This window comes from Equus caballus, chromosome 5 (genome assembly GCF_041296265.1).
Source record: "Equus caballus isolate H_3958 breed thoroughbred chromosome 5, TB-T2T, whole genome shotgun sequence".
NCBI classification, from domain to species: domain Eukaryota; kingdom Metazoa; phylum Chordata; class Mammalia; order Perissodactyla; family Equidae; genus Equus; species Equus caballus.
The window spans coordinates 42,634,126-42,657,571 of NC_091688.1; the positions used below are offsets into that span (position 1 = coordinate 42,634,126).

Consider the following 23,446-nt stretch of genomic DNA (forward strand, 5'->3'; position numbering starts at 1 on the left):
TGGATTTGAGAGAACAATTTCTTGTTATAATGAACCAGAAATACAAGATTCCACGGAAACTTGAACAGTTGACAGAATATGGGTGAACTTAAAACTTCAAGGGAAATAAGAAAAGGGTCAAACAAAGCCAATAAATGGAGAAGCCCCAGACTGGTTTGGGATAAACACAAGAACAGCATTTCAGCATGGGTATTTTCTGACCCCTCTCAGCAGGTTATCTGCCAACCTTCTCCCATTCTTTTCTCGTTCTGAAGCATCCACCAAACCAAATGGCTTATTCCTCTCTATGGCAAGTCTAAGTCAAGCCAATAGTACCTCTTTAGATGTGATGCAAAGCCAAGAGGAAAGTTTATAAATCTCATTCCAAGACAGAAAGTGCACATACACTACCCAGCACACTGGTTATGTGTCAATGTGCATGGCAGCAACTTTAATCAAATCAGAACTGCTACCATGTGTAACCTATTATGTGGCCCTGTAGCTATGTCAATGTTCCTAATTTACTACACTAAAATATCAACAAGGCATAACGCATTTCTGAGCTCCATGTTTTCTAAACACTTCTAAGAGGCTATTAAAGATGATGTAGAACAGACCTAACTCTCAGAAACCTATGCATTAGGGAGGAACACTGATGGGCTCCTTTCGGGGACTTGTTTCATGGGGGCACAGAGACCAAAAGAGGAAATGTTAGAACATCAGTATAACAGGTGACAGGAGAAAGAGGTGGGAAGAGGGTGTCCTAGCCACAAGGCCAACACATTCACGTTCAAGGAGAAATTTCAGTGAAGGAAAAAAAAAACCCCCAAACAACATAACAAAACAAAACCCAAGTCAGAGAAAAAAGGGTTTCATACAACACAGTATCAAAAAAGTAAAAGGAACACACTAAATGCACAAACTGGTGGCAAGTAAATCCATAGCCTATTGTGATAGGTCCTTCCAGCATCAATCAGGTTTCTTCTCATCTGTTATCTCAAGGTTATGTACAGACGTGGTGACTTTAACAAGAGTCTCTCACAGGAGGGCAGGTAGGCTTCAATCATTGGTTTCAGGATCTGTCTGTGCCATGTAGGCATCCAACTCAGCATCCAGGTGTCCTTTCGTTTTCGACATGTATGCATCCAACTGGTTGTCCAGCTGCTCCTTGGTCAGTACGGGGCGAGCAAGGGCACCTCTCCCTCGTCCACGGCCTCTGCCTCTGCCTCCAAAGCCCCCTCTTCCCCGACCTATCATACCCCGACCTGGCCAAAGGGAAAAAAAAAAAAAGTTACAAGTAGGTTTAATGGGTGCTATGGTAAATGCCCCTTAGAGCAGTGGGGCCTAGCTGAGAAAGGCTGAAGGGCAGGGCAAAGAGGAGAAATCTGGAAAAACAGGAAACACACTGGGTAGAAAGCAACACATGGAAAGCACACATAATGAATCCCCTATTACATGCTCATCTCTAAATGCTATTTTAAAAAAACTTATTCTATCAACAAAGTAAGGGAAAATAATTGACAGTTAAAAAATCTTACTCTCCTAAAATGAAGAAATTATCTAAAGTTTGAGACTCACTATATGTTCATAATTAAAATACAATATTATAGATAACCCCATTTAGTAAGATAGGGAGGAAGTAACAAGGGCACAGAGAAAAAGAGAGGTGAAGCTAGACGGTTTCAAATTAAGCTTTATTGGAGATCCTTCTGGAAAATTAGCTCATCTTTCCTTAAACTTATCAAACGTAATGAGCTGACCCCACGTCAGGAGACTGAGGAGTTATTCTGACATAGGAACAATGTGGGGAGATGGGGAAAAACATTTTGAGTAGTCTTAGCCACCTCTATCTCTGATTCTAGTCACCTTATAACAATTATGGTTATTTGAGAGGTGGTTTCAATTCACTTAACAAAACATACCCAGCTTTCTGAAAAGCTACTTTAGACTCCCCCACCCTCATGATGTCTCTCTCAGAAAACAAGTCAAGATAATTTGGAAACATGCTATTTCATCCTGAAACTCAAACTAGCTTGCACTTCACTCAATAAGCCAAGCAACATATAATGGGAGAGAAGAAAACAAGCCCTCGGTTATCAAATTTCCTAACAGTTATTATCCCTTGGCAACTTCAAGGTCATAAATTATGGAAGACCCACCACACACTTTAAAAGGACCAAAGCAAATACACACAGGGGCTACAAGAATAGAATTTTTTTTTTCTTGGAGAGGTGTTGTTGGGAGTTTTCCACTAAGCTCTAAGCCAGAAAACTCCCACGAGATTTGGCATTAACAACACCACGACTAAACTCTTTCCCAATCTGGGTCATGAGGTCACAAAACAAATATCACAGTCTCAAACACTATGATCATCAACAAGAGTCAGTTAGTTAAACTGACATGATACTCATCTCGCCTTCTACCTTGATCAAAAAAAGTCATCTCTGGTTTCCCAGACACAAACTTTAGCTTGAATTTACTTGGTTTCAGAGTCAATACCCAGCTCCAAGCCTCACAATCCTCTTTAACTCTGCTTCATTTTTGTAAATCTCCTTCTCTATTCTTAGACTAGAAGTGAGGTTTTGAGCTATGGGGTGGGGTGTGTGGTGGTGGAACAGGGACAGAGAAAGGTAAAATCCCCAACTGACCATTTTGTCATTTAACAATATATGTAAACTCACAGGAGCCTGGAAGAAGACTGCATATAATCTGGCTCTGAAATATGTACCTGACTGCTTCTTGGAAAACCCACTACAGACTTTTGCACTACCAGCATGTGAATTCAGAAAATAAGCCAGTTTCAAAAAACAAAACAAGACAAACAAATAAGCCTGCCTATGACTTGAAGCTGCAGAAAGGTGGCTCTGAGTTTTGAAGGGAGAGAAATAAAGGGGAGCTATTCTCTGAAGTTGGTAGCTGACTAACCTCTACCACCGATTCCGCCACGACCCATAGCTCCACGCCCTAGGCCCCCTCTCCCAGGACCTCCACGACCTCGAACACCACCTCTTCTTAAGCCCATTCGGGGAGCTACGGCTCGTCCACCTCGGAGCAGGTTTTGACCTTGGAGAGGAGGCATACAATGTATATGCAGGTAAATCCAAGAGAGACAAAGTAGATTCTAACCAAAGGAAGGCGGTGAGGGTTAAATGAGAATTAATTCAGTTAATTTTTAGGTTGGGTGGGGCAAGCTGCACACTGGGTGTGAATAGATTAAGTTGCTCTTTATTTAATCAATTCAACAAGTCTGACCACAAATCTGTTTTTGGAAGAAGCTGGGAGTTAATGTAATATGTAGCTAAGTGCTATGGGTCAATTTGTTTTCTCTTTTTTTTCCAATGTAATAAGAGGGTTTCACTAGCACAGGAATATAGATGGTTGATTAAGATACACAGGCCAACAGACCTATAAATTTCTTAGATTTGACTTATTTCTAGAACTTGAATGTGCTTTGATTCAAGCAGCAGCAGGGTGTTTTAAAATGGAATGGAGATGACATGAATTACCTGTTGTTATGCAGGTCATAGCCTCTCACCATTGCACATTATCAGAAAAGGAATGGTATCGATAAAAGACATGCAGCACTATTAAAAATATGTGATTTCAAAAGTTATTAATTATATTAATACAAATTCAGGCTTAAAGATGTTAAACAATGTGTCCATAAGCAGCCCAAGAGAAAAGGGAAGGGGGTAGGGCCCGACAATCATCAGGTACATAGCACTGACCTCGGAGCGACATCCCGCCCCTAAGTAGGGTTCTTGTGGCACGTCCCCCACGTAGTCCTCCTCTGGGCAAGCCTCTCTGGATTATGGGCAGGCCTCGTCCTCCGATTGCTCCCCTGGCCAGGGCCCCTATGGGTCGGCCTAACCGTGCCTGGATGTTACTCTTACCCAGGCGCTGCTTTAAGCTCTTCTGGAAGAAAAGGTTTTGGGGGATTGAGATCAAAAAAGCAATCCAGTGGGACGTGGCAACTCAAAGTGCAGAGAAAAAGAAGCAAGTGAGATGTCTGCGTGGAGGGAAATAAACCTGCTGTGGGTGTCAGGATCCCAAACCAGAAGCAAGCCTTTGCCTCAGAACACGGTATAAAAGCTGAATTCTGATCCACTGCTTCTAAGCAGCTTGAGTATGGTCTCATGAAATTGGCATCACCACAAATTACCTCACTAGTTTGGCTACAGAAGTCATATACCACTGCTTGGAACTTAAGTTTTAGTAAGAACACTCTATATTTCAAATCCTAGATTCTGCTGTTTTTGAACCAGAGGTTGACAATAATACGACTTGATTCATACCTGCCCAAGGACTACCACTGTCTTCAAAGGCTTACTCAAACACCATAGGAAGTTCATCACACTCGGGGCAAAATTTAAACCACAAGTTCATTTGAATTCTTGTGACTTAAGAACAAGATTTGATTTCTCAGTCAAAGAGGCCAGTGTGCTCCATTTTTCCTCTGAGTATCTATCTCCAGACGGTCCACTTTTTACCTTAAGATGTAAATAAACACAAAAAAGTCAAACCCCTTTCCTTACATTTCTTAAACAGTCATAATGCCGTGTCTACCCTTGCAAACAGCTCCTGTAAGCCTGTATGACCTTTAATTCAAACTAAACATATAAATCAAATGTATCTCCAGAAAGCGCCAGCCAAACTTGTATTAGACTTAAGACAGGTGAGCTATAATCACAAAACTCAGGGCTACACAGTTGAGGATAAGGACATATACATCAGAGACGGAGACTGTCAAGAATCTGTTCCTCAAAGAGAAACTATGAAGATCACATGTCAGAGAATTAAATTCTTTCAAAGGAAAAGGTGACTGTGTAGCCTTGAACACAACCAAGGTCCTAGCAAACCTGTTTCCTATAAAGCCATCAGTCAAAATGAACGGAAATAAATTCTATGCTTCCTCAAGGTTCATCCACGAGTGACAACCAGTGATTTCTTTTTGCAACCATATGCTCCAAGTTATTATTATCAGCTTTCTAACACAAGATTATAAACTGCTTCTAACCAGAGGGGCAGGCTCTGAACGTTATTCACCCAGCATGGATAGGTGTAACCAACCATAAAAGCCTGTCACATCATTCCCTTGATAGCACACAATTATGACGTCAGGACTTCATTCTACAAGTTCCTTGTGTTTGGTCATCCTGAGTATGTTCTCCTAGGATCTGTGCTTTAAGGGGAGAATCTACAGTGCTTAGAAGTTCTTCTTCCTTCCCAATCCTTAGTTGCCACCAATACTGGTCTCTAGCATTGACAGGAAGCTTAACGATGTCAACTATACCACCCAGTTTCCACTCTAGACCTGTGCTGTATCCTACGGCAGCCACTAGCCACATTCGGAGCACTCAACAGTCACATTTGGTTAGTGACTACTGTATTGGAGAGCACAGATATAGGACATTTCCGTCACAATAGAAAGTTCTATTGGGACAGCGCTGCTCTGGAGGCTGCTTTCTGCACAGCCTATATTTAAGGCTATGTTTAAAGGTCCTGTGGAATGATCTCTCAAGAGACTTATCTTCAGCCAATCTTGGAAAATGGTGGTGCTTTTTACTGCTTTCCTGAGTCAGGGACGAATGCAGTCACTCCAAGGCTTAAGGTAGCTGAAGCAGAAGGCCTTGTTTATTTTTGGTCAGTGAGCCCGATGGTTCAGGGTGGGGGTGGGAGGGTGTTATATTTAACTGCTGAATTTATGCGCAGCCATGCAGTGCTACCAGTTAAAGTCCTTACAGTTGCATGGCACCGCCCTCCAGACGCCCAGCCACAGCTTGGACATATCCTTCCACAGCCACTGTCCGGACTTGCATATAAAGTCTATGAATAATAAAGAGCAGGTTTTATTTCAGGTCTGAATAGGATTATGTCTTACTGGAAATTTGAAAGAGAACCCACTAACTTAAATTAATTACTCAGTGCTCTCGCTTGCTGTACTTTACTGACAGAACTTTAGGTGCAGTGGAGATAAGGGTCACCTTACTCTTTCCAAATTTTAGCAGTGAAAACCTTTGACTAAGCCCATTCAGACTCCCTGTACCAGGGGAGAAAGAATAAAATTATTTCCCTAATTTCTACATCATCTAACAGGGAATAACAATTTTTTGAAGATCATGTAAAACAGAAACCAAAATTTCTTTGTGGAAAAAGCCAGTGAATTTACTTTAAGGGCAAAGGATCAGAAAACGAGAGATTAATGTTCATTGACAACATAGAAACAGGCCACACTGACGGTAACTCCCTAAAAGAGAAAGACAACAAAGTTATTTATTGGTACCTGTCAAAATGGGAATTCTCTGAACTTCTCTTCCTTCCAGAGAAGTTTCAGCTTTTGCCCTGAGCCACCTTGTAATCATTCATCACGTCCTGACAGCCTCAGTGGACTGCCTGACAGAGATCATCAGCTGCTTCTGGAGTGTTAAGACCCATTCTCTCACCTGCTTAAGTTTTAATGCTGCCTGGACAGAGGGTCTATTCTCCATCTGCTGGGCCAGTCTTCTGTTTCTGGCACTGGCTAGCTGCTGTTGTTGCTGCATCGAAGCTCGAATATTCACTGGCATCGGCTGTTTGTTCTTCAGCATATTAGTAAAGCTTCAAGGTCGAACAGAATGGATGTTTAAATAAAAGCTTTATTACAAGACATTTATTGGCATTTTCATGGCTTGCTAGACCAGGAGCTCCAGATCCCACGAACTTTAAGTAAAGTGGTACACTTGGATCAAGGCTGATGTGGGTTAAAGACTCCTCTGCTTCCACAAACTTGCAAGAATCAGAAACTTAGAAACGCAGCTAAGTGCAGCACATTCAATCAAAAGTGATAACAAGGGCTCAGGTAACGGCTTTTAGAGAGATGGAAGGTATGAAAAACACGCAATAAGCAGATATGATAACAACAAGAGACAGAAGATGTAGTTTCAAAGACAAACGAAGAAAGCCAAAACCTTGGGGGACCTGAGGGTGCATTTTAAGGGTAAATATAAGGAAGGACTAAAGGACCTTCACAGCCCATGAAAATAACACATATAAATTATAGGAGTGTATCACATTTTCTTATACATTTGTTCACTTAGTAACATGTGAACATGAAGAATTAGTGTATCATACCCTAAGAGATGATAAGCACATAGGCCTCAGAAAAAGCAAAAATAAACATTAGGTAAATCTTTCACTGGTCTAACATCAACTTAATAAAATCACTGATCAAAGACACTTAATGAACAAAGCTCTTGGAGACAGAAACTGCTGTTAAATACCTTAACTTGCCTTAGTCTCAAATGATTACTTTTTCTGACTCCAAGTGGTTACTTCTGAAAACGTTTGATTCATTCAATCATTTAAGAGCTTGTGAAGACACTGTTCTACTACTCCTGTCAAGGTAAGTTTAATAGAATGGAAGAGAAGAACACTTAACTGTGAAAGAATCCAAAACAAAAACAAACTAAGAGCAGAACGGAAAGAAAGTGAAATGGAGCAAAGCAAGTGCCTCTTACAAGGCCCAAGAATGACATTCGAGGGCCTTTGGACATATTCACAGCTTGCTACCTGCCTCTTACAGGCCAGACACAACACTGCCGGCCTTGGACTGGGCAGCAAGCCTACTGCAGCCAGGTACCATGCTACCGAGCTGCACCACCCCTGTATCAACGTAAAAAACGTGAAGAAAAGGGAGGATGTGAGGAGTCTTTTTAAAATACATCCCACCAGATAAATCTCTCAGACAGCTTAACATAAAAATCTACTGATAAGGGGTTTTGAAACAACCGCCCAATTTGTTTTGTGTACCACATAAGATGCAACTAAGAACAGAGGTCTGTAGCCTGCTGTTGGTATTTAGTTTAAAACCGGTTTTTGTGCATTGGACCCCAGGGCCAATTTAAGTAATGTTTTCTTATGAACGAGCTGAAGTTGCTGTTGGCTGCCTCACCGCTCATTTAGAGACATCTTGGTGGTGCTTTTTAGCACAACTTTCGGCGCTGACTGTGCAGCCATCTTCAAATCCCGAGAATCTACAAAGGGCAATAGGCAGAAAGAGCAAATTAGAATAACAACCACCTCATTTCTACCAGGGCCAGAGGCTCAAACCAATAACCACTGAATAGGCCTGTATCAATGATTACTGATGGTCACACTAAAACTCCTTTCAGGTGCTTACATTTCTAAGATAGTTACCTCCAACAAACAAACTTCAAGGCTACAGGATAGGAAATATCTGCCAGAGACTCCAAAATGGCAGCCCTGGACCTAGCTAACCGAAGTCTAAGAGTTTGGCTCTTAATCTAGAGCAGTCCTTCTCAACCTCGGCTGCAAGGAGCTTTAAACAAAATACAGAAGCCAGGGCTCGAGCCAATCAAAAAACAATCTCTGGTGGTGAGGTCTGGGGACCAGCAACTGGAAGGAGGAAAAAGCAAAAAAACAGGCTGCCTAAGTGCTTCTCACGTGCAGCCACAACTGAGAAGCACTGATCCAGAGAGGTGATACAGGCATACCTACTCTCAAACCCGGCTTTCGACTCCGAAATCAAGTAGGGCCTCAGCAAGGGACTGCGGACCGGGGGAGGGAGGAGGAAAGGCTTCCTGGGCGGGCATTCGCCTGGGAGTCAGCTCCCAGAGAGCGCGCTCTAAGATTTAACCCTCCCGCCGCCATCACTCCCCAGCGCGCCCCCAAATCCTGTAGTCCTCGTGTCACCTCCCAGCCATCTCAAAGCCCTGTCGACACCGCCAACTCCGCTCGAACCACTTTCCTTTCCATCCTACCAAACGCCAAGCTCTCGCCCGGCGCCGGACGGGTCCCCAACCCGGGCCCGCCCCCGCCTCCTCCGGGGCTCCGCCCCCTCGCGGGCCCCCGCGCTCCAGCACCCTATCTGGGGCCATAGCCCGCCGTCGCCCGGCCGCGGCCGCCCCCAACACTTCTCCCTCCTCCTCATCACAAACACGCACCGAAGGAAACAGACGCCAGTGCTCCTCCCGGGGCTGCCACCACGGCTGCGGCAGGCGGGCCGGCGGCCGGCCGAACCTGAGTGGCCGGTGGACGGGCTCGGCTTAAGTTGGTGGGCGGTTGGTCAGAGGTGTAAGCGGTAAATTGCTAGGTTAGTTCGTTGCCGTTGGCTGGCTGGCTGGCTGGTAGGCCGGTCCGCCTGCTCGCCCGACCTGCCCTTGCCTGCCTTTCGTCTGTGCCACCACAGCCGCTGCGGCCAACTCCCGCTCGCTGTCCAAAACAAAATGGCCGCCACGCCCAGTGCGGAGTGGGACCGGCTAAAATGGCGTCGACGCAATTACGTCAGACGTCCGATCCACGCACGACTAGGGAGCGGGAAGATTTGTGCTACGCCTGCGCGGGGATGGGGGCGGAGCCCTAGGGAGAAGGCGGGGCCTTAGCAAAGGTCTCTGAGTTACACGCAGTGACCCGCCCATAGAGGGGCGTGGCCAACGGCCTTGCGGTGGCGTCTTGTGGCAGTTTCCTGTTGGAGGTGTGGTTTCTCGGGATCTGGGCGGCTCAGAGTGGTTTTGGTCCTGAGGAGGAAGGTTGTCGTATTTCCTCACGTGCTATCCCGCCCCCCCCACGCCCCAAGCCGAGGCTGACTGTCTAAAATTATTTACGTCGGACTTGCCTGGGTCTCTTCCTTACAGCCCCCCCGAGTAATTAGCCCTGGCTCTCCCCTCATCATCGTTCGCCCTGTTCAGAGTTGTGGAGTATCACAATCGCCCTGGGGGCCCGGTGCTGGCAGCACACCTCTACTGGGTTCTGTGCCGGACATGACCGCCCGTCCGTATTTCTTGTTCGCTTCCTCTCCTCCCCAACTTGGCCTGAATATTTCTAAATCTTTATTTGGGGGGAATCTTTGCATCCCTGCTCCAGTTTCCATGTCCTCTCTTCCCATCTGCCATCTGTGTTGGATTTTTTTCCCCAAAGATTTTATTTTTCCTTTTTCTCCCCAAAGCTCCTGGGTACATAGTTGTATATTTTTAGTTATGGGTCCTCCTAGTGGTGGCATGTGGGATGCCACCTCAGTATGCCTTGATGAGCTGTGCCATGTCCATGCCCAGGTTCCCAACCGCGGAAACTCTGGGCCACCCAAGGGGAGCGGGGGACCTCAACCACACACCCACAGGGCCGGCCCCCTATGTTGGATTTTGATGCGGACCTATCCGAGATTTTTCTTATGCCTGGGTACACAGTAAAATGCTCAAATGTTTGAAGAATGAGTGAATAAGCACATCTTCAACCCTTCCTTCCCTCCCCATACAGGCACATCAGGATCCTTTCATTTTTCTTCCTAGCATTTACCTGTATGTGTGTGTTTATTTTATTTAATTTATTTATTTTTTTAGGAAGATGAGCCCTGAGCTAACTACTGCCAATCCTCCTCTTTTTGCTGGGGAAGCCTGGCCCTGAGCTAACATCGTGCCCATCTTCCTCTGCTTTATATGTGGGACGCCTACCACAGCATGGTGTCCCAGGCGGTGCCGTGTCCGCACCCAGGATCTGAAACGGCGAACCCCAGACTGCTGAGAAGTGGAACGTGCGAACTTAACCACTGCACCACCGGGCTGGCCCGTGTGTGCGTGTGTTTACTGGTCTAGCATCCTTACTGGACTTTACCTAGGTGAGGGTAAGCATCGTTTGTTTTGTTCACTGCTGTATCCCCAGTTCCTACACAATGTCTAGCATATGGTAGGTCCTCAGTAACTATTCTTTGAAGGTTGAAGGGAAATTCTTTCTTTTTCTGGCTTTATAGCTGAGAAGCTATCTCCTCCACTTCTGGTTGGAACTTTGAACCCCTACCTTCCCGGCCTTGAGCATTCCTCAGGTAGGAAGATGTAATGGTCCCTTGACCTCTCTCCAAATAAGAGCCCTCCTCAAATAAGGCAAGCTGGGAGTGAGCAGCCTTCACTTTCCCACCCACTTCCAGACCCCATAGGAGACAGACAGCGGTTGGCGAGAGAGGAGCCTTTAATGAAAGATGAGTGGCAGGCCTGGCCCACTACTCTTGCGCCCTTGTTGGAGGGTGGGCAAAGGTGGGAGTGTGGGGAGGGGAAAAAGGGATGAAGGGGAAGCAGGGCAAAGGGGCAGGTATGGCAGGGTGGAGGGGAAGGGCGCTGCCCCCTAGGGCTGTCTGCTCAACTGTTCTCCCAGAAGAAGTTGTTACAGGCCACTGTGAGGGCAGCCACCAGCACCACGTACTCCTGGAAGTCCACCTCCCCATCTCCGTTCTCGTCTAGCTCCTTCATCACCTTGTCCACAGCATCTGCATCCTTCTGGGCCTGTGGAGGGAAGAGATGGAGAGTTAGGTGTACAGGGAGATGAATAGCATGGTCAGGGGCAAGGTGGGTGGTTGATTGGGGAGGAGGAGGCAGAGATGAACAGTTTGTGGTTCAATAACGTGCCCAAAGTTACACAGCTAGAAAGTGGCAGGGCCAAAATTTGAAACTAGGTCTAATAAAACCTCAAAGCTGGTGCACTTTCTTTCTTTCTTTCTTTTTTTTTTTTTAGGAAGATTAGCCCTGAGCTAACATCTGCTGCCAATCCTCTTCTTTTTGGGGAGGAAGACTGGCCCTGAGCTAACATCCGTGCCCATCTTCCTCCACTTTATAGATGGGATGTCTGCCACAGCATGGCTTGCCAAGTGGTGCCATGTCCACACCTGGGATCTGAAGCGGTGAACCCTGGGCCGCCAAAGTGGAACATGTGCACTTAACTGCTGTGCCACTGGGCCGGCCCCTGGTGCACTTTCTATTGGCTTCTCCTTTACTATATGACCCCTGTTAGCATTTGCAGCCTACTTGTCTGCATCCTTCACTCTGGTCAAAACCACTGAGCATTCTCCACATTCTTCTTTCTCCCATGCTTTTGTTCATGCAAATACCTCCTCCTCAAACATCTACCTTTACCCTGAAAACCTTGCGATGGAAACCCATGGCTCAAGTGCCACCTCTTTGGAGAAGCTGTCTCACTTCAGTCAGGTTAATATTCTCCCATAATCCTTTCTGGCACTTCTGTTCAGGCTTTATATACTTCCTGAGGGGCTGCCGAAGGCTTCGGGGCAGAGGAACGGCTCACTGCCTCTGAGCTTCCTTTCAGCAGAGTGGGGGCCTCTTTTGGCCCTTTAACTCTGCTCTTTCCTGAACTCACTTCCTGGTGTTCATGGTTTACTTTCAAGTGTCAGTCTTTCCCTTCTAGACTGTGAGCCTTGTTATTGAGGCACTACATAGGGTCTTAACATAGCACTTAACAGGTGATCAATAAATCAGGGCATTTTGACTTGGCCCAGGAGGAGTAGGGGAGCCTGGCAAACCCAGGAGAGAAGCCTGGGAGAGGAAGGAGATGGTTGGTCTGAGCTGGGGTGGGGTGGGGAGATGGCAGGGAGGTACCCACTCTGTTCTGCCACCCCTTGCCCATTCCACCCTGTACCCCACCATGTGCTCACGTCCAGGAAGCCGGAGAGCTCGGTCTGCAGCAGCTCTTTCAGCTCCTTCTTGCTCAGCTTGTACTTGTCCCCTTCCTTGCCCGAGTGGGCGTGGAACACACTGATGAGAGTCTCCATCGCCGTCTCCAGCTCAGAGCCCATTGCGCAGCTCACCTACTCCCCCCCCGCCCCGGCCGTGGAAGTGAGCTGGGGACCATGCTCAGGGTATCTGGGGTCCGGGTGAGGGGGGCCCTCAGCCGTGGCCCTGGTCCCACAGCTCAAATAGCCATGAGATCAGATTTCTACTGAAATTTATCCTTCAGTGAAATTTTATGTTGTAGGGGAACCCAAGAGCCCTAAATCCAGACCTGTTCTCTATGTCCCTCAATCCATACCCTAGCTAGAAGGAGTCAGGGTTTGGGGCATGGAGACAGAGCAGCTAGAGCTGAGCTAGCTCTGGAGGCCTGCAGAGGACTCTGCAGTGGCTCTTGGCTGCCTGGGCAGACACTGAGGAGGGTGGGGCAGGCAGGCGGGGGTGGTCACAGGACCTGGCCAGGGTTCCTCTGGCTCTGTTATTACCCTGGACCTTGCCTGCCTAGCACAGCTAAGCTCTGCTGTTGGCGGTGATGGGCAAGGCTCCCCTCCATAGCCTTGTCTCTGTTGCCTACCCCAGCAAGGGGTCAGTCTGGTGCCCTTGGTCAGTCTGACGGAGAAGGTGGCAGCCTGAGTGGCTGGCCTAAGGTTTCATGAGGAGGGGGGGTTCTCACTGCCTCTGAGCTTCCTGTCAGCAGACTGGAGGCCTCTTTTGGTCCTTCAATTCTGTTCTCTCCTGACCACATCATGTTGGTTTCCCTGGGTTACGCTTCCATTACTTCTAGTTGCATTCCTCTTACTCCTCTGCAGGATCAGCCCTTCCATGGGGTGGTGGTGGGAAGGGAGAGAGGAATATCTGAGCATTTTCCTGGAGTCAGGGCTCTCAGGGACAGGGAGAGGAATCCTGTGGGGTCTTGTCCCAGCTGCTGGCCACTCCTACCCACAGCCCGACTTAGTTGATATAGGGACAGTGGCAGTAGGGAGAATGGATTAGTATGTGTTGGGGGAGATAAAGGGCTGAGTGCATGGGTCCTCTGAGTTCAAGGGGCTGGGAGAGAGCAGAAAAATGGAGGGGTCTGTTGAGGAGAGGGAACTGTCAAGCCAGGGGGCCTCTTTGCTTTGGCCTTGGGACAGCCAGCCCCTCCATCGTCTCAGGGGGCAGCTCAGGTGTCTCAGATCAGGTGTCCCCGTCCTTCCCCAGGCCTGACAGCCTGGACAATGGGCCCTGATCAGATGACATCCCAGCTCTTCAATGGGGGCCTTGTGAGTGTCACCTGAACTCCGGACATGAGAAGCAGTTGTCACAGAGACATGCAGGAGATGGAACCCAAGCTGGGGCTGATGGTGGGGATAAGTGGGGTATGTGAAGGAGGGGTGCTGGTGGCTCAGTTATCGGCCCTATCCAGGAGGGGCACCTCAAGGTTGCCTGGAGCCCTCGAGCAGCCTGGGATTTTATGTAGGGGCCATTCTGAAAGGACTTTGGCAGGGAGCGGGCAGACAGGAAAACAAAGAGGAAAGAATTGGGGGAAAGAAGAATCTGGAGAGAAGAATCTGGGCCAAGAAAGAGGAAGAGGAGAAAGGGGAGTCATATGAAGGGAGAGTAGGGATTGGGTACAGTATCCTAGTGCCCCCTCTTCCTGACATCACATGGTCCCTGCTCCGCCACCCCCAGACTTCCCTGGGACCTAAGCTCTTGGCAAGGCTGGGTGGGGGTGGCAGAGAGACAGAGACCGAAGAGGGGGTGGGGCAGAAGCAGCTGTTCCATCTGTTTTCTTATTCTTACCCCACTGGAAGCGAGGCGAGGGCTGGGTCCCCTGCCAGCCCCAGGGAGATTGAGGGAGCCTTGGGAGGACATGTGAGGGCTCTGAGGTAGGAGGGCCTGGTCTCCTGGAAGCTTGGTGGCTGGGCTCCTCGATGGCTTCTTTATTCACTGAGCTCCCAGATCTCCCTCTGACCTTCACTCGCCTTCCTTCACGACCTTCCAAACCCTATCTTTCCCAAATCCCAAAGTGCTCTCATCAGCATTCCTCCCAGACCCTCAGTGCACCACAAGGCCATCATCCCCAGACTCTTGGAGCCCCGCTGAAGTCCCCAGTCCCCCAAGGTGGCCAGGGCAGGATGGGGCAGAATACTCACTGTCAGCCTGGGCCTGAGGTGGGAGCAGGTTCTGGACAGACAGCCGAAGCTGCAAATGTGGCTGGCGGAGCTGTGTGGGGAGACCTGTCTTTAGTCGGCCTTCCCCCGCTGACCCCCCCTCCCCACCGGCTCCACCCCTTCACAGACAGACACCCAGTGGGGCAAGGGGCCAGGAGTGGACAGAGGCGCCCTCTGTCTCCTGGGCTGGAACAGGCTGCCCTGTGTCCTCTTCTCTAGCCTTGGTTGCCTCCCCCTGCTGCTGGTTCCCAACAGGCAGGGCCCAGGAGGGAGAGGGGTGGGAAAGGTCCTGGGAGGGACACTGAGAGGCCTCCTCCGACCTCCTGCAGTATTGGCTGTGGCTGCTAGGCAGGGAACAGAAGCAGTCCGCTGAGGGGTCTCTGTGAGGGGACCTCTGAGTGAATAACTGAGTCTTGGGACTCTCCCTGAGTTGTTTCAGCCTGAGAACGCGCTGAGGGATTTCAATCCAAGGTCTCCTCTATGGAGGTCTCAGCCTGGGATCCTGAGTGGGTCTTGGGCTGAAGGGTCCTTTGCAGGATCTCATTCTGAGGGCCCTGTGTGTTGTTTCTTAGAACGGGCCTCTCAGTGCTGCGCTCCCTCAGTTGGTTCTTTCAATCTGCAGTCGCCACCCCCCCCACCCCCCCAACAGACACAGGCTTGATTAGACGGGGCTGTGGTAGGGCAGCAGGCTCCCTGTATTGGGAGGGATAGGACCTTAGGACACCCTCTGAGTGGGGTCTGTCCAGGCATTTCCAGGCAGGGCCTCCCCAACGGCGAGTGGGGGCGCGCGTGGGCTGGGTTGGGTGGCCAGGGTTCAAGGCCTGATTGCCGGGGTGGGGGGGCAGGCGGGGAGGGCTAGAGCCGTGATTGGGCCGCCTCCTTTCTTCAGAATCAGCCGCGGAAACTTGACGCCTCCCGCCCGGGGCGCTTATAAAGCTCAGCCCCAGGGCTGGTACTCGCGGCACCCCTGCTCCTTGCCCGGGTGAGTCGCGTCCCCTCGCCCTGGAGGAGGCTGCGAAGCATTTTTTCTCCCTGGGCTTCCAGGTCCCTCCCCCGGAGCCCGCTCAAACAGGGATTCAGGAAGTGGCTTTGGGAGATCAAGTCGGGAGGAGGCTGGAAGAGGGGGGGATGTGTGGGCGTGTGCCCTTCCTGCCGCCGTCCCCTCCCCCAGGGCGGCGAGTGCCGGTCCCAAGCCCTCCCTGGGCGCGGGCAGTCAGCCGAGTCCCGTGCAGGACCCTGTGGCCGGGAGACAGGGGCGGGGAGCGCCTGCGGGGTCCTGGGCTCAGCGCTCTGCGCAGCTGCCCCCGAGGGAGGTGGGGGCGGGCGGCGGAGGCCGGGGCTGTCCAGACCGAGCCGCCCCTGACCGCAGCTGGGCAGTGGCCAGACCCCGGCGTCTCTGCTGGGAAGGGCGGCAGGAGCGCGTGTGGGCGGGCGGAGTGCCGGCGGGTGGAGACCCGGGTCCCTACACAAACAAGCTTTGGAGACAAACAGCCTCATGACCCTTTGAGGCTGGGTGGGACTCCAAGAAAGGGCCCTTGGGACTGGACCGCACAGAGGGGCCACGAGACTGAGAGGAGTCCAAAGAGGGCCCCTCAGACTGAAGGCCTTCTCCCAGACAGAGGCGTCTCCACTGAGAGGCCCCCACAGAGGGGTCCCTAAGACCCAGACCTTTCAAAGGACCCCCAGACTGTGAGACCTACAGAGTAAGGGGTTTCTGCAAGTGAGTACCCCTTCTCCCACCTATGCTGAGGTACTGTTGCCTGGTTTCCTAACCCCAAGCTCCATCCGTGTCCCCTCCTTCCTTCCCCATAACGCCTCCTCCAGGCTGAGGCCTGAGGTGGCAATGCCAGGGCAGGGGTACTCTGGCCTATCCTGACTCTTCCTCTCTGTCCTTCCCGCTCCTGCAGGTCAGCCCTGTGAAGACATCAGCTCCAGCCCTAGAGTCCTAATGGCAGCCGAGCCACTGACTGAGCTGGAGGCGGCCATCGAGACAGTGGTCACCACTTTCTTCACCTTTGCAGGACGGGAGGGCCGGAAGGGCAGCCTCAGCGTCAATGAGTTTAAGGAACTGGCCACTCAGCAGTTGCCACATCTGCTCAAGGTAGGTGGGGGGATCTCTGGGCCTGAGATTTTGGGAGACAGGGCTGTGGGACACTGTGTATGTGAGGTGATATTGCTGGGCACGCTAATGTGACCACAGGTGTGTTGTGGAGAAGGATGTAGGTGACTGCATGTGTAAATGGTTCTGCATGTTCTTGCCTGGTGTGTGTGTAAGTAACTATGTAACACTGTGTCTTTGTGAGTGGAAGTGTGTTACTGAGCTTTGTGCTTCCATCAAATGAAGCTGTTGCGTTCTTGTGTCTGCTCTGTGCCTCTCTGGTCTCATTTCCCCAACACAGGATGGCACCCAGAGCTGGCTTTCAGGAGATTCATAGACCATCAGAGCTAGAAGGAGGCCAAGAGAAAACACAGTCCAAACTGCTCACTTCTCATTTATGGAAACTAAGGCCCAGCCGTGGGAAGGGGTTTGTCAAAAATAAAAACACAGCCAAATTCATGGAGTCTAGCATCTCAGGCTAGGAGGGAGCTGTATGTAATCTGTGATTACTTCCCACCCCCTCTGGGAATCCCCTCAATAATGCACCTGACAAGGTCATTCCTTTTCTCCTACTCACAGGATGGAGCAGGGATTTAAATTTCATCCACTCTGGGTGGGCACATCACCCCAGGCTGTTAACAGTTTCTTTTATATCTTTTCTGAAAATTCACAGGCACATAAAAACGTGTGAATATGGATTTTAAAAAAACACAAACGAATCTCTGAAGCTCATAGGCTGTCATCTGAAAAATCTTCTACATCCTTAGACTTCTCAGACTTTCGCCTTCCTCTTCTCACTGGAAACTTCAGACTCTCCCCTGCAGGTACAGCATTCCCTGCAGCCTCATCAAATAGTAACTTGTTTTTCTTCCAAATCCAACTCCCTCTGGGCTTGGAAATTCGGGAAGTGACCTCTTTGCTTTTCATTGCTGCTTCCAGATCTTAGTTTCTTCTTCCTAAGATGCCCAGCTCCTCGGAAGCTCCACTCCCACCTGGCACCCTTCTTGTTGCCTTCCTTATAGCTTTTCAACTCCTGACTTACTGTTTTTCTTCTCATCACTGCTACTGTTGTTATCCTTGGTATCCACATAGACAACTCATGCAACAGCCGGCCTTTCAATTTCTTGAACTCCTCCCTTCCAAAGATTCTGTCTGCCTGCATCTCGGCCTCCCACTCTTCTCTTAATGCTTCAGATCTTGTCATTACCAAAATAACACGCCACCTCAAATTCTCAATTTCTAGCTTCCTTGTCTCTGTCTGCTACCTTCTGTCATTCCAGTTCTATTCCTCTATCTGGTTCCTCCACTCCAGCGTTTCCTTGACTCCATTGGGACATTCAGTCTCTTGACTGCTTTTTTGTCTTCCATCATCATCCCTCGTGTCCTCATTTCCCTTCTTACTCAGCTGGGTTCTAAGGCTCATAGTTACAGTCACTCCCCCAACTGCCTTGATTCTGTTTCTCTGTGTCCTTTTTATTAGACGAAATCCCAACCCAGGTTAAATCCAGCATTTCACTCCCACGAGCTTGCTGGTTAAATCCACCCTTCTGTGTCTGCACTCATATAGCTGAACCTGGCTGGAGAAAATTGCACCGCCACATTGGCTTGTCTCACTTTAAATCTATAACCACAACCCCCAGCGGGACCCTTGGCAATGCCTGGCACTTCTACCACATTTCCCTAGTTGATTCGGTTGCCAGCTCTTTCAGATGATTTCACAACTTTTCTTTTCTCCTCAAACTCCAGTCCCTCTTTCCACATTCTCCCTCTCACTGAGAAATCTTCTCACTGAGAAAATAAGAGCAATCGGGAAACTTTTGTATGCTCCCTCCCCCAAACCCACCCTGCCTGCCTTCCTTCCAGCTACAGTGAATGATCTGTCTCTGCTCCTAAGGCCAGCACCGCCTCTGGTGCTCTGGATCCCATCTCTTCTCATCTACTTGAAGATTTTACTCTTCTCCCTCTCTCTTGCATCGTCAGATTATTCCTCTCTGTTAGATTGTTCTGATCAGTTTACAAATATGCTGTCATGTCTTTCATCTTAAAAAAAAAAAAAAAGAAAAGAAAACCTCCCTTGACCCTGTAACTCCCTCCAGCTATGCCTTCTGTGTCAGCTCCCCTTTATAGCAAAACTCCTCAAAAGCAATGAGAGTTGTTTATACTTCCTGTCTCCACTGTCCCTCCCCTGGTCCAGAACGCTCCTCCCCCCGTGTTTGCTAGGCCTTTTCTTCATGTAACTCGTGTGTCTGCTCAAATGGCAAATCCTTAGCGTGGCCTTCCTTCACCACTGAATACAAAGATCACCTCCCTTGTGTTGTAGTCCTTTACGCCACTTTATTTTCTTTTGTAACACTTCCATCACACCTTGACCTCCATTACATACTTACATGTTACCAACAATGTACGTCCCATGGGAAAAGGAACCTGCTCACTGCTTTTTTTTGAGATTTTAGGGGCCGGCCCGGTGGCGCAGTTGTTAAGTTTGCACATTCCGCTTCGGCGGCCCTCGGTTCGCTGGTTAGAATCCTGGGTACAGTACATGGCACCGCATGGCAAGCCATGCTGCAGCAGGCGTCCCACGTATAACGTAGAGGAAGATGGGCACGAAGAAGAAGATGGGCACGAATGTTAGCTCAGGGCCAGGATTCCTCAGCAAAAAGAGGAGGACAGGCAGTAGTTAGCTCAGGGCTAATCTTCCTCAAAAAAAAAAAAAAGATTTTATTTTTCCTTTTTCTCCCCAAAGCCCCCTGGTACATAGTTGTGTGTTTTTAGTTGTGGGTCCTTCTAGTTGTGGTATGTGGGATGCCGTCTCAGCATGGCCTGATGAGTGGTGCCATGTCCGCACCCAGGATTTGAACTGGCGAAACCCTGGGCGGTAGAATTGGAGTGTGCAAGCTTAACTGCTCAGCCACGGGGCTGGCACCCCTGCTAACTGTTTTATCTCCAGCACTTAGAACAGTGTCTGTCCCCTAGTAGGTGCTCAATAAAATGTGAGTGAGTGAGTAGATAGTAAAAAAGTGGAAAAAAAAAAAGTAAAAATTGTTGAGTGAGTAAATAAATGCATCTTACCTACTGTGCTACAAATAGCTTTTTAACAATGTAACAGTGCATATAGACTGGCTATTTTCCCATTAAAAAAAATGGTGCACTATATTCCATTACATATGTTAACACAAATTATGTAGCCAATCCTCTCTCGATAGACATTTCTCTTGTGTCCATCTTTTTCTGTAGTAAACATCCTTGTTTATACATCTTTAAATACTTAAGGGAAAATACCAACATAAGGTAAATGTCTGGCAGTAGAAATCTTAGGTCAAAAGACATGTTTATTCTTAATTTTTACGGATATTACCAATTTGCCTCCCAACAAGGTTGTACCAGTTTTCATGGCCACCAAGTGCATGCCAATGCCTGTTTCTCATGTCCTTGCCCAAACTTGTTCTTACCAAGCTTTTAATTTTTGCCAATCTAGTATGTGAAAATGGTATCTTGTTCTGATTTACACTTCTTTACTTCTGAGTGAAATGGAATATTAAAAAATATTTTTGATGGACATATATACTGCTTTTTCTGTGAACTGCTTGTTTATTTCTTTTATCAAAGAGTTTTTCTTTTCCATACTGATTTATTGTAGCTCTTCCTAGAATAAAGAAATTAGCCTTTGTCTATTATGTGTGTTGCAAATATTTTCTCCTAATTTGCCCTTTGTCTTTTGACTTTGTTTTTGGTAGTTTTATGCCAAAGAGAATATAAAAAATTTTATGTAGTCAAATCAGCTTAACTTTTCCTGAATGGCTTCTGTATTTTATGCTGTGCTTAGAAGGGTCTTCCCCAATTTAACATATTAAGAAAAACCCCAGACTTTATTTTATTATTAAAATTTTCCTATTGATGTGAAATACTACCTTTATTATTTAGTCAGTTCCTATGTATATTTGTGATCTCTTTCTGCTGTATCATTCATCTGTTTATTATTTATTTAGTAATCTCATTTGATTACTATAGTTTTGTAATATGCTTTCATAACCTATAGGGTTGGTTCTCTCATTATTCTTATTTTTCAGAATTTCACTGGTGGATCTCACATGTTTATTTTTCAAGAAGAATTTTAATAACATTTAATCATGTTAGGAATTCTGTAGATATTTTAATTGGGATCATATAAAAATGATATTTTAGGGAAAACATATCTTTATGCTATTGATTCTTTGTCTCTAAAAAATGGTATGTTTTTCTGTTTATTCAAGTTTTCTTTTGTATCCTTCAGTTCAGTTTTCTTCTCAAAAGCTTAGTAGAGTTCCATATTTATGTCTAAGTGCTTTATTTATTTATTTTTTATGATCTTAAGTGGGATCTTTCCTATTATATTTCTGACTGGTTAACATTCATATACCTAAAGGGTATTGGTTTTTACGTGTTAATATTGTAACCAGACACTTTATCATTTCTGATGGTCTTTTTGCGACAGAAGAGTGGATAAGAGCACAAACTGAGTCAGATAATCTGGGTTCAAATGCAGGTTCAAGCTGGTCGTCCTTGCTTAGCCATGCAGTCTTTCAGAGCCTTAATTTCTCGTATGTGAAATGGACCCAGGATAATACCTTCCTTATTGGATTGGTCTTGCGTTTATTTAATCAGTCTTTATTGAGCACCCACTGTGTCCCGTCCTGATGCCATCCTGGGCTTTGGAATACAGTGGTGGACAAGCACCTGCCGTGCGCTGGACATTCTCCCAGGCACTGGGATCACAGTGGTGAACACAGTGGACAAGCGCCCTGTGCCCATGGAGCCTTTCCTTCTAGGAGATTGTAAAGATTAAATGAAGTAGAGCTATAATGTGTTTAGCATAATACTTGGAACAGTCAGCGCTATTAAGTGCTTACTCTTGTTGAAATGTTAGCCATTATCATTCTTTTTTTTTTCCCTAGGTATTCAATTATATACTTGCTAATATAATAAGAAGTGCATTTGCCTCTTCTTTCCTAATACTTATACCTTTTATTTCTTTCTCTTGACTAATTGCATGTTTTTTCCCCTGCCAATATGATGTTACACTGGGCATCTTTGCCTTCCACTGACAATGCTTATAGTATTTTACAATTAAGCATAATTGCGGCTTTTAAAAAAGTCTTGTTTAGGTCTTCTGTGAATTAGCTTTGTCCTATCTACAGATTTGGCAAGTCTTCATCCAAATGTTGATTCAAACTTCCAGCTCTGCCTGAGGCGCCCTTCTCTGGTTGACATCCATCTATTGTTCAACAGTCAACTTTTTGGTTGTGATTGTTTATCTGGCAACAAATCCTTTGATCATGATGGTCCAGCTTACAGTTTCCTTTGATTTCACAGGTCTGTCATGAGAGACATTGTCAAGGACCCCCTAGAAAACCAGATACCCTGTGTCTTCGCCATTCCCCTGGCCTACCAGGCTAGTGATCCAGTTGGAAAAATGAGAAGACCTTAGGGTTATGCAAATGAGCAGCCAAGTACTGTGGACTTCTCCAGCTTTCTGTGAAGGAGGAGGGTGGCCTGAGAAGGCTCTGAGGGTGGTGGGAGTCGGTCCATCCCTACAAGGGCTCCCCGAGGGTCCTTGGGCAAATCCCAGGGCTGGCGCGGTGGTGTGCTGGAGCCCACTGGTAGTTGCAGCCGAGGGCCCATTGTGTGCATCTCTTCCCAGCTCTGTGTTCAGTGACATCATGTTTGTGGTTCATAATCTGCCATAATTTACCACGGCAAACATTACAAGTCAAGACCCCCACCCATCTCTGCTGCTGCCTCTTGGAGTTGGGCACTAAGGCAGTGGTCTTGGGGCTGCAGCCTCCTCCTGAAGGTGTAGGGCAGGTCCTAGTGCTCTCGGAAGGAAGGGGACTGGCAATTCTTCCCTCTCTCCTTGTCTCCAAAACCTTCGTTCCTAACCCCACCCTTCCCTTTGTTGTCTCCTCAGGATGTGGGCTCCTTAGATGAGAAGATGAAGAGCTTGGATGTGAATCAGGATTCAGAGCTCAAGTTCCATGAGTATTGGAGATTGATTGGGGAGCTGGCCAAAGAGATCAGGAAGGAGAAGGCCCAGGAGATCCGGAAGAAGTGAAGTTGGCTGACTGGGGTGGGGGTGGGCAGGGCAGGGCCAGGCACAACCCTCTTCCCCTAAATAAAGCCTCCTCCTTGAAAATACAATGTTTCTTGTTCACACTCCACCCTGATTTCTTCTCTTCAGATTAGGGGGTGGGAAAGCTCTGCCCTGAGGGTGGGTCCAAAAATTATGAGCTCCTTGAGGACCAGGAATGTTATTCGTCTTTGAATATTGTGCATCTAGCATCTAACACCAGGTCTTGTACAGGATAGGTGCTTGATAAATAAATCATTGATGAATGAATAGAAGAAAGAGACAGATTTCTGGGGCAGGTGAGGAGACTCATATCCTACCAGGTGCCTCCTGGGCTGGCTCAGGGGCATGGTCCTGGCTCAGTTTTCGTATTCCTGGGTTTTGTGCCATTGGGTGATACTGATGGCAGCGAACATGTGCTGAGGACTTGCTGTGTGCCAGGCCGGGTGCTAAACATTTTCTTGCATTATCTTAGTTAATTCTCACAGCCCTTTGAGGTAGGTACTGTTTTTGAGTCCTGTATTAAAGATGAGGAAACAGATTTTAGAAAGGTTAAGTAAAAAAGACAAGAATAAGTGGAACTGGCTTGAAATTCCAGAGCCTCTGTGAT

General features: G+C 47.8%; 3 protein-coding genes and 1 long non-coding RNA gene across 25 annotated transcripts; 2 read left to right on the forward strand and 2 right to left on the reverse strand.

Annotated features, from left to right (window-relative positions):
* Positions 1–9,276, reverse strand: CHTOP (chromatin target of PRMT1). 19 transcript variants are annotated; one of them, XM_070268207.1, is made up of 7 exons: positions 8,922–9,258; positions 7,910–7,991; positions 6,423–6,576; positions 5,722–5,805; positions 3,708–3,891; positions 2,905–3,042; positions 1–1,244 (listed from the first exon to the last, which is right to left on the reverse strand). In XM_070268207.1, exons 2-7 carry the CDS (start codon positions 7,972–7,974, stop codon positions 1,039–1,041), a joined length of 831 nt encoding a protein of 276 aa, XP_070124308.1. In that variant the 5' UTR covers positions 7,975–7,991; positions 8,922–9,258; the 3' UTR covers positions 1–1,038. The 19 variants fall into 19 exon arrangements, with proteins under 19 accessions (XP_070124308.1, XP_005610155.1, XP_070124307.1 ...); XM_005610098.3 differs by having other exon boundaries at positions 3,708–3,894; XM_070268206.1 differs by lacking the exon at positions 8,922–9,258 and adding an exon at positions 8,671–8,802 and having other exon boundaries at positions 3,708–3,894.
* A 49-nt stretch (positions 9,277–9,325) lies between these two features.
* On the forward strand, positions 9,326–10,860 carry LOC138924275 (uncharacterized). Of its 2 annotated transcripts, none has more exons than XR_011439189.1 (3): positions 9,326–9,451; positions 10,314–10,594; positions 10,721–10,860. It is a non-coding gene; the product is annotated as an uncharacterized lncRNA (long non-coding RNA). The 2 variants fall into 2 exon arrangements; XR_011439190.1 differs by lacking the exon at positions 9,326–9,451 and adding an exon at positions 9,454–9,506.
* Positions 10,861–10,917: 57 nt separating this feature from the next.
* On the reverse strand, positions 10,918–15,728 carry S100A1 (S100 calcium binding protein A1). The gene is made up of 3 exons (XM_005610102.4): positions 14,618–15,728; positions 12,410–12,562; positions 10,918–11,246 (listed from the first exon to the last, which is right to left on the reverse strand). The coding sequence occupies exons 2-3, from the start codon at positions 12,548–12,550 to the stop codon at positions 11,103–11,105; spliced, it is 285 nt and encodes a 94-aa protein (XP_005610159.1). The 5' UTR covers positions 12,551–12,562; positions 14,618–15,728; the 3' UTR covers positions 10,918–11,102.
* Positions 15,506–22,907, forward strand: S100A13 (S100 calcium binding protein A13). 3 transcript variants are annotated; one of them, XM_005610104.4, is made up of 3 exons: positions 15,506–15,617; positions 16,543–16,736; positions 22,678–22,907. In XM_005610104.4, exons 2-3 carry the CDS (start codon positions 16,584–16,586, stop codon positions 22,819–22,821), a joined length of 297 nt encoding a protein of 98 aa, XP_005610161.1. In that variant the 5' UTR covers positions 15,506–15,617; positions 16,543–16,583; the 3' UTR covers positions 22,822–22,907. The 3 variants fall into 3 exon arrangements, with proteins under 3 accessions (XP_005610161.1, XP_005610160.1, XP_001494839.1); XM_005610103.4 differs by lacking the exon at positions 15,506–15,617 and adding an exon at positions 15,799–16,385; XM_001494789.6 differs by lacking the exon at positions 15,506–15,617 and adding an exon at positions 15,928–16,355.
* Positions 22,908–23,446: the final 539 nt, after the last annotated feature.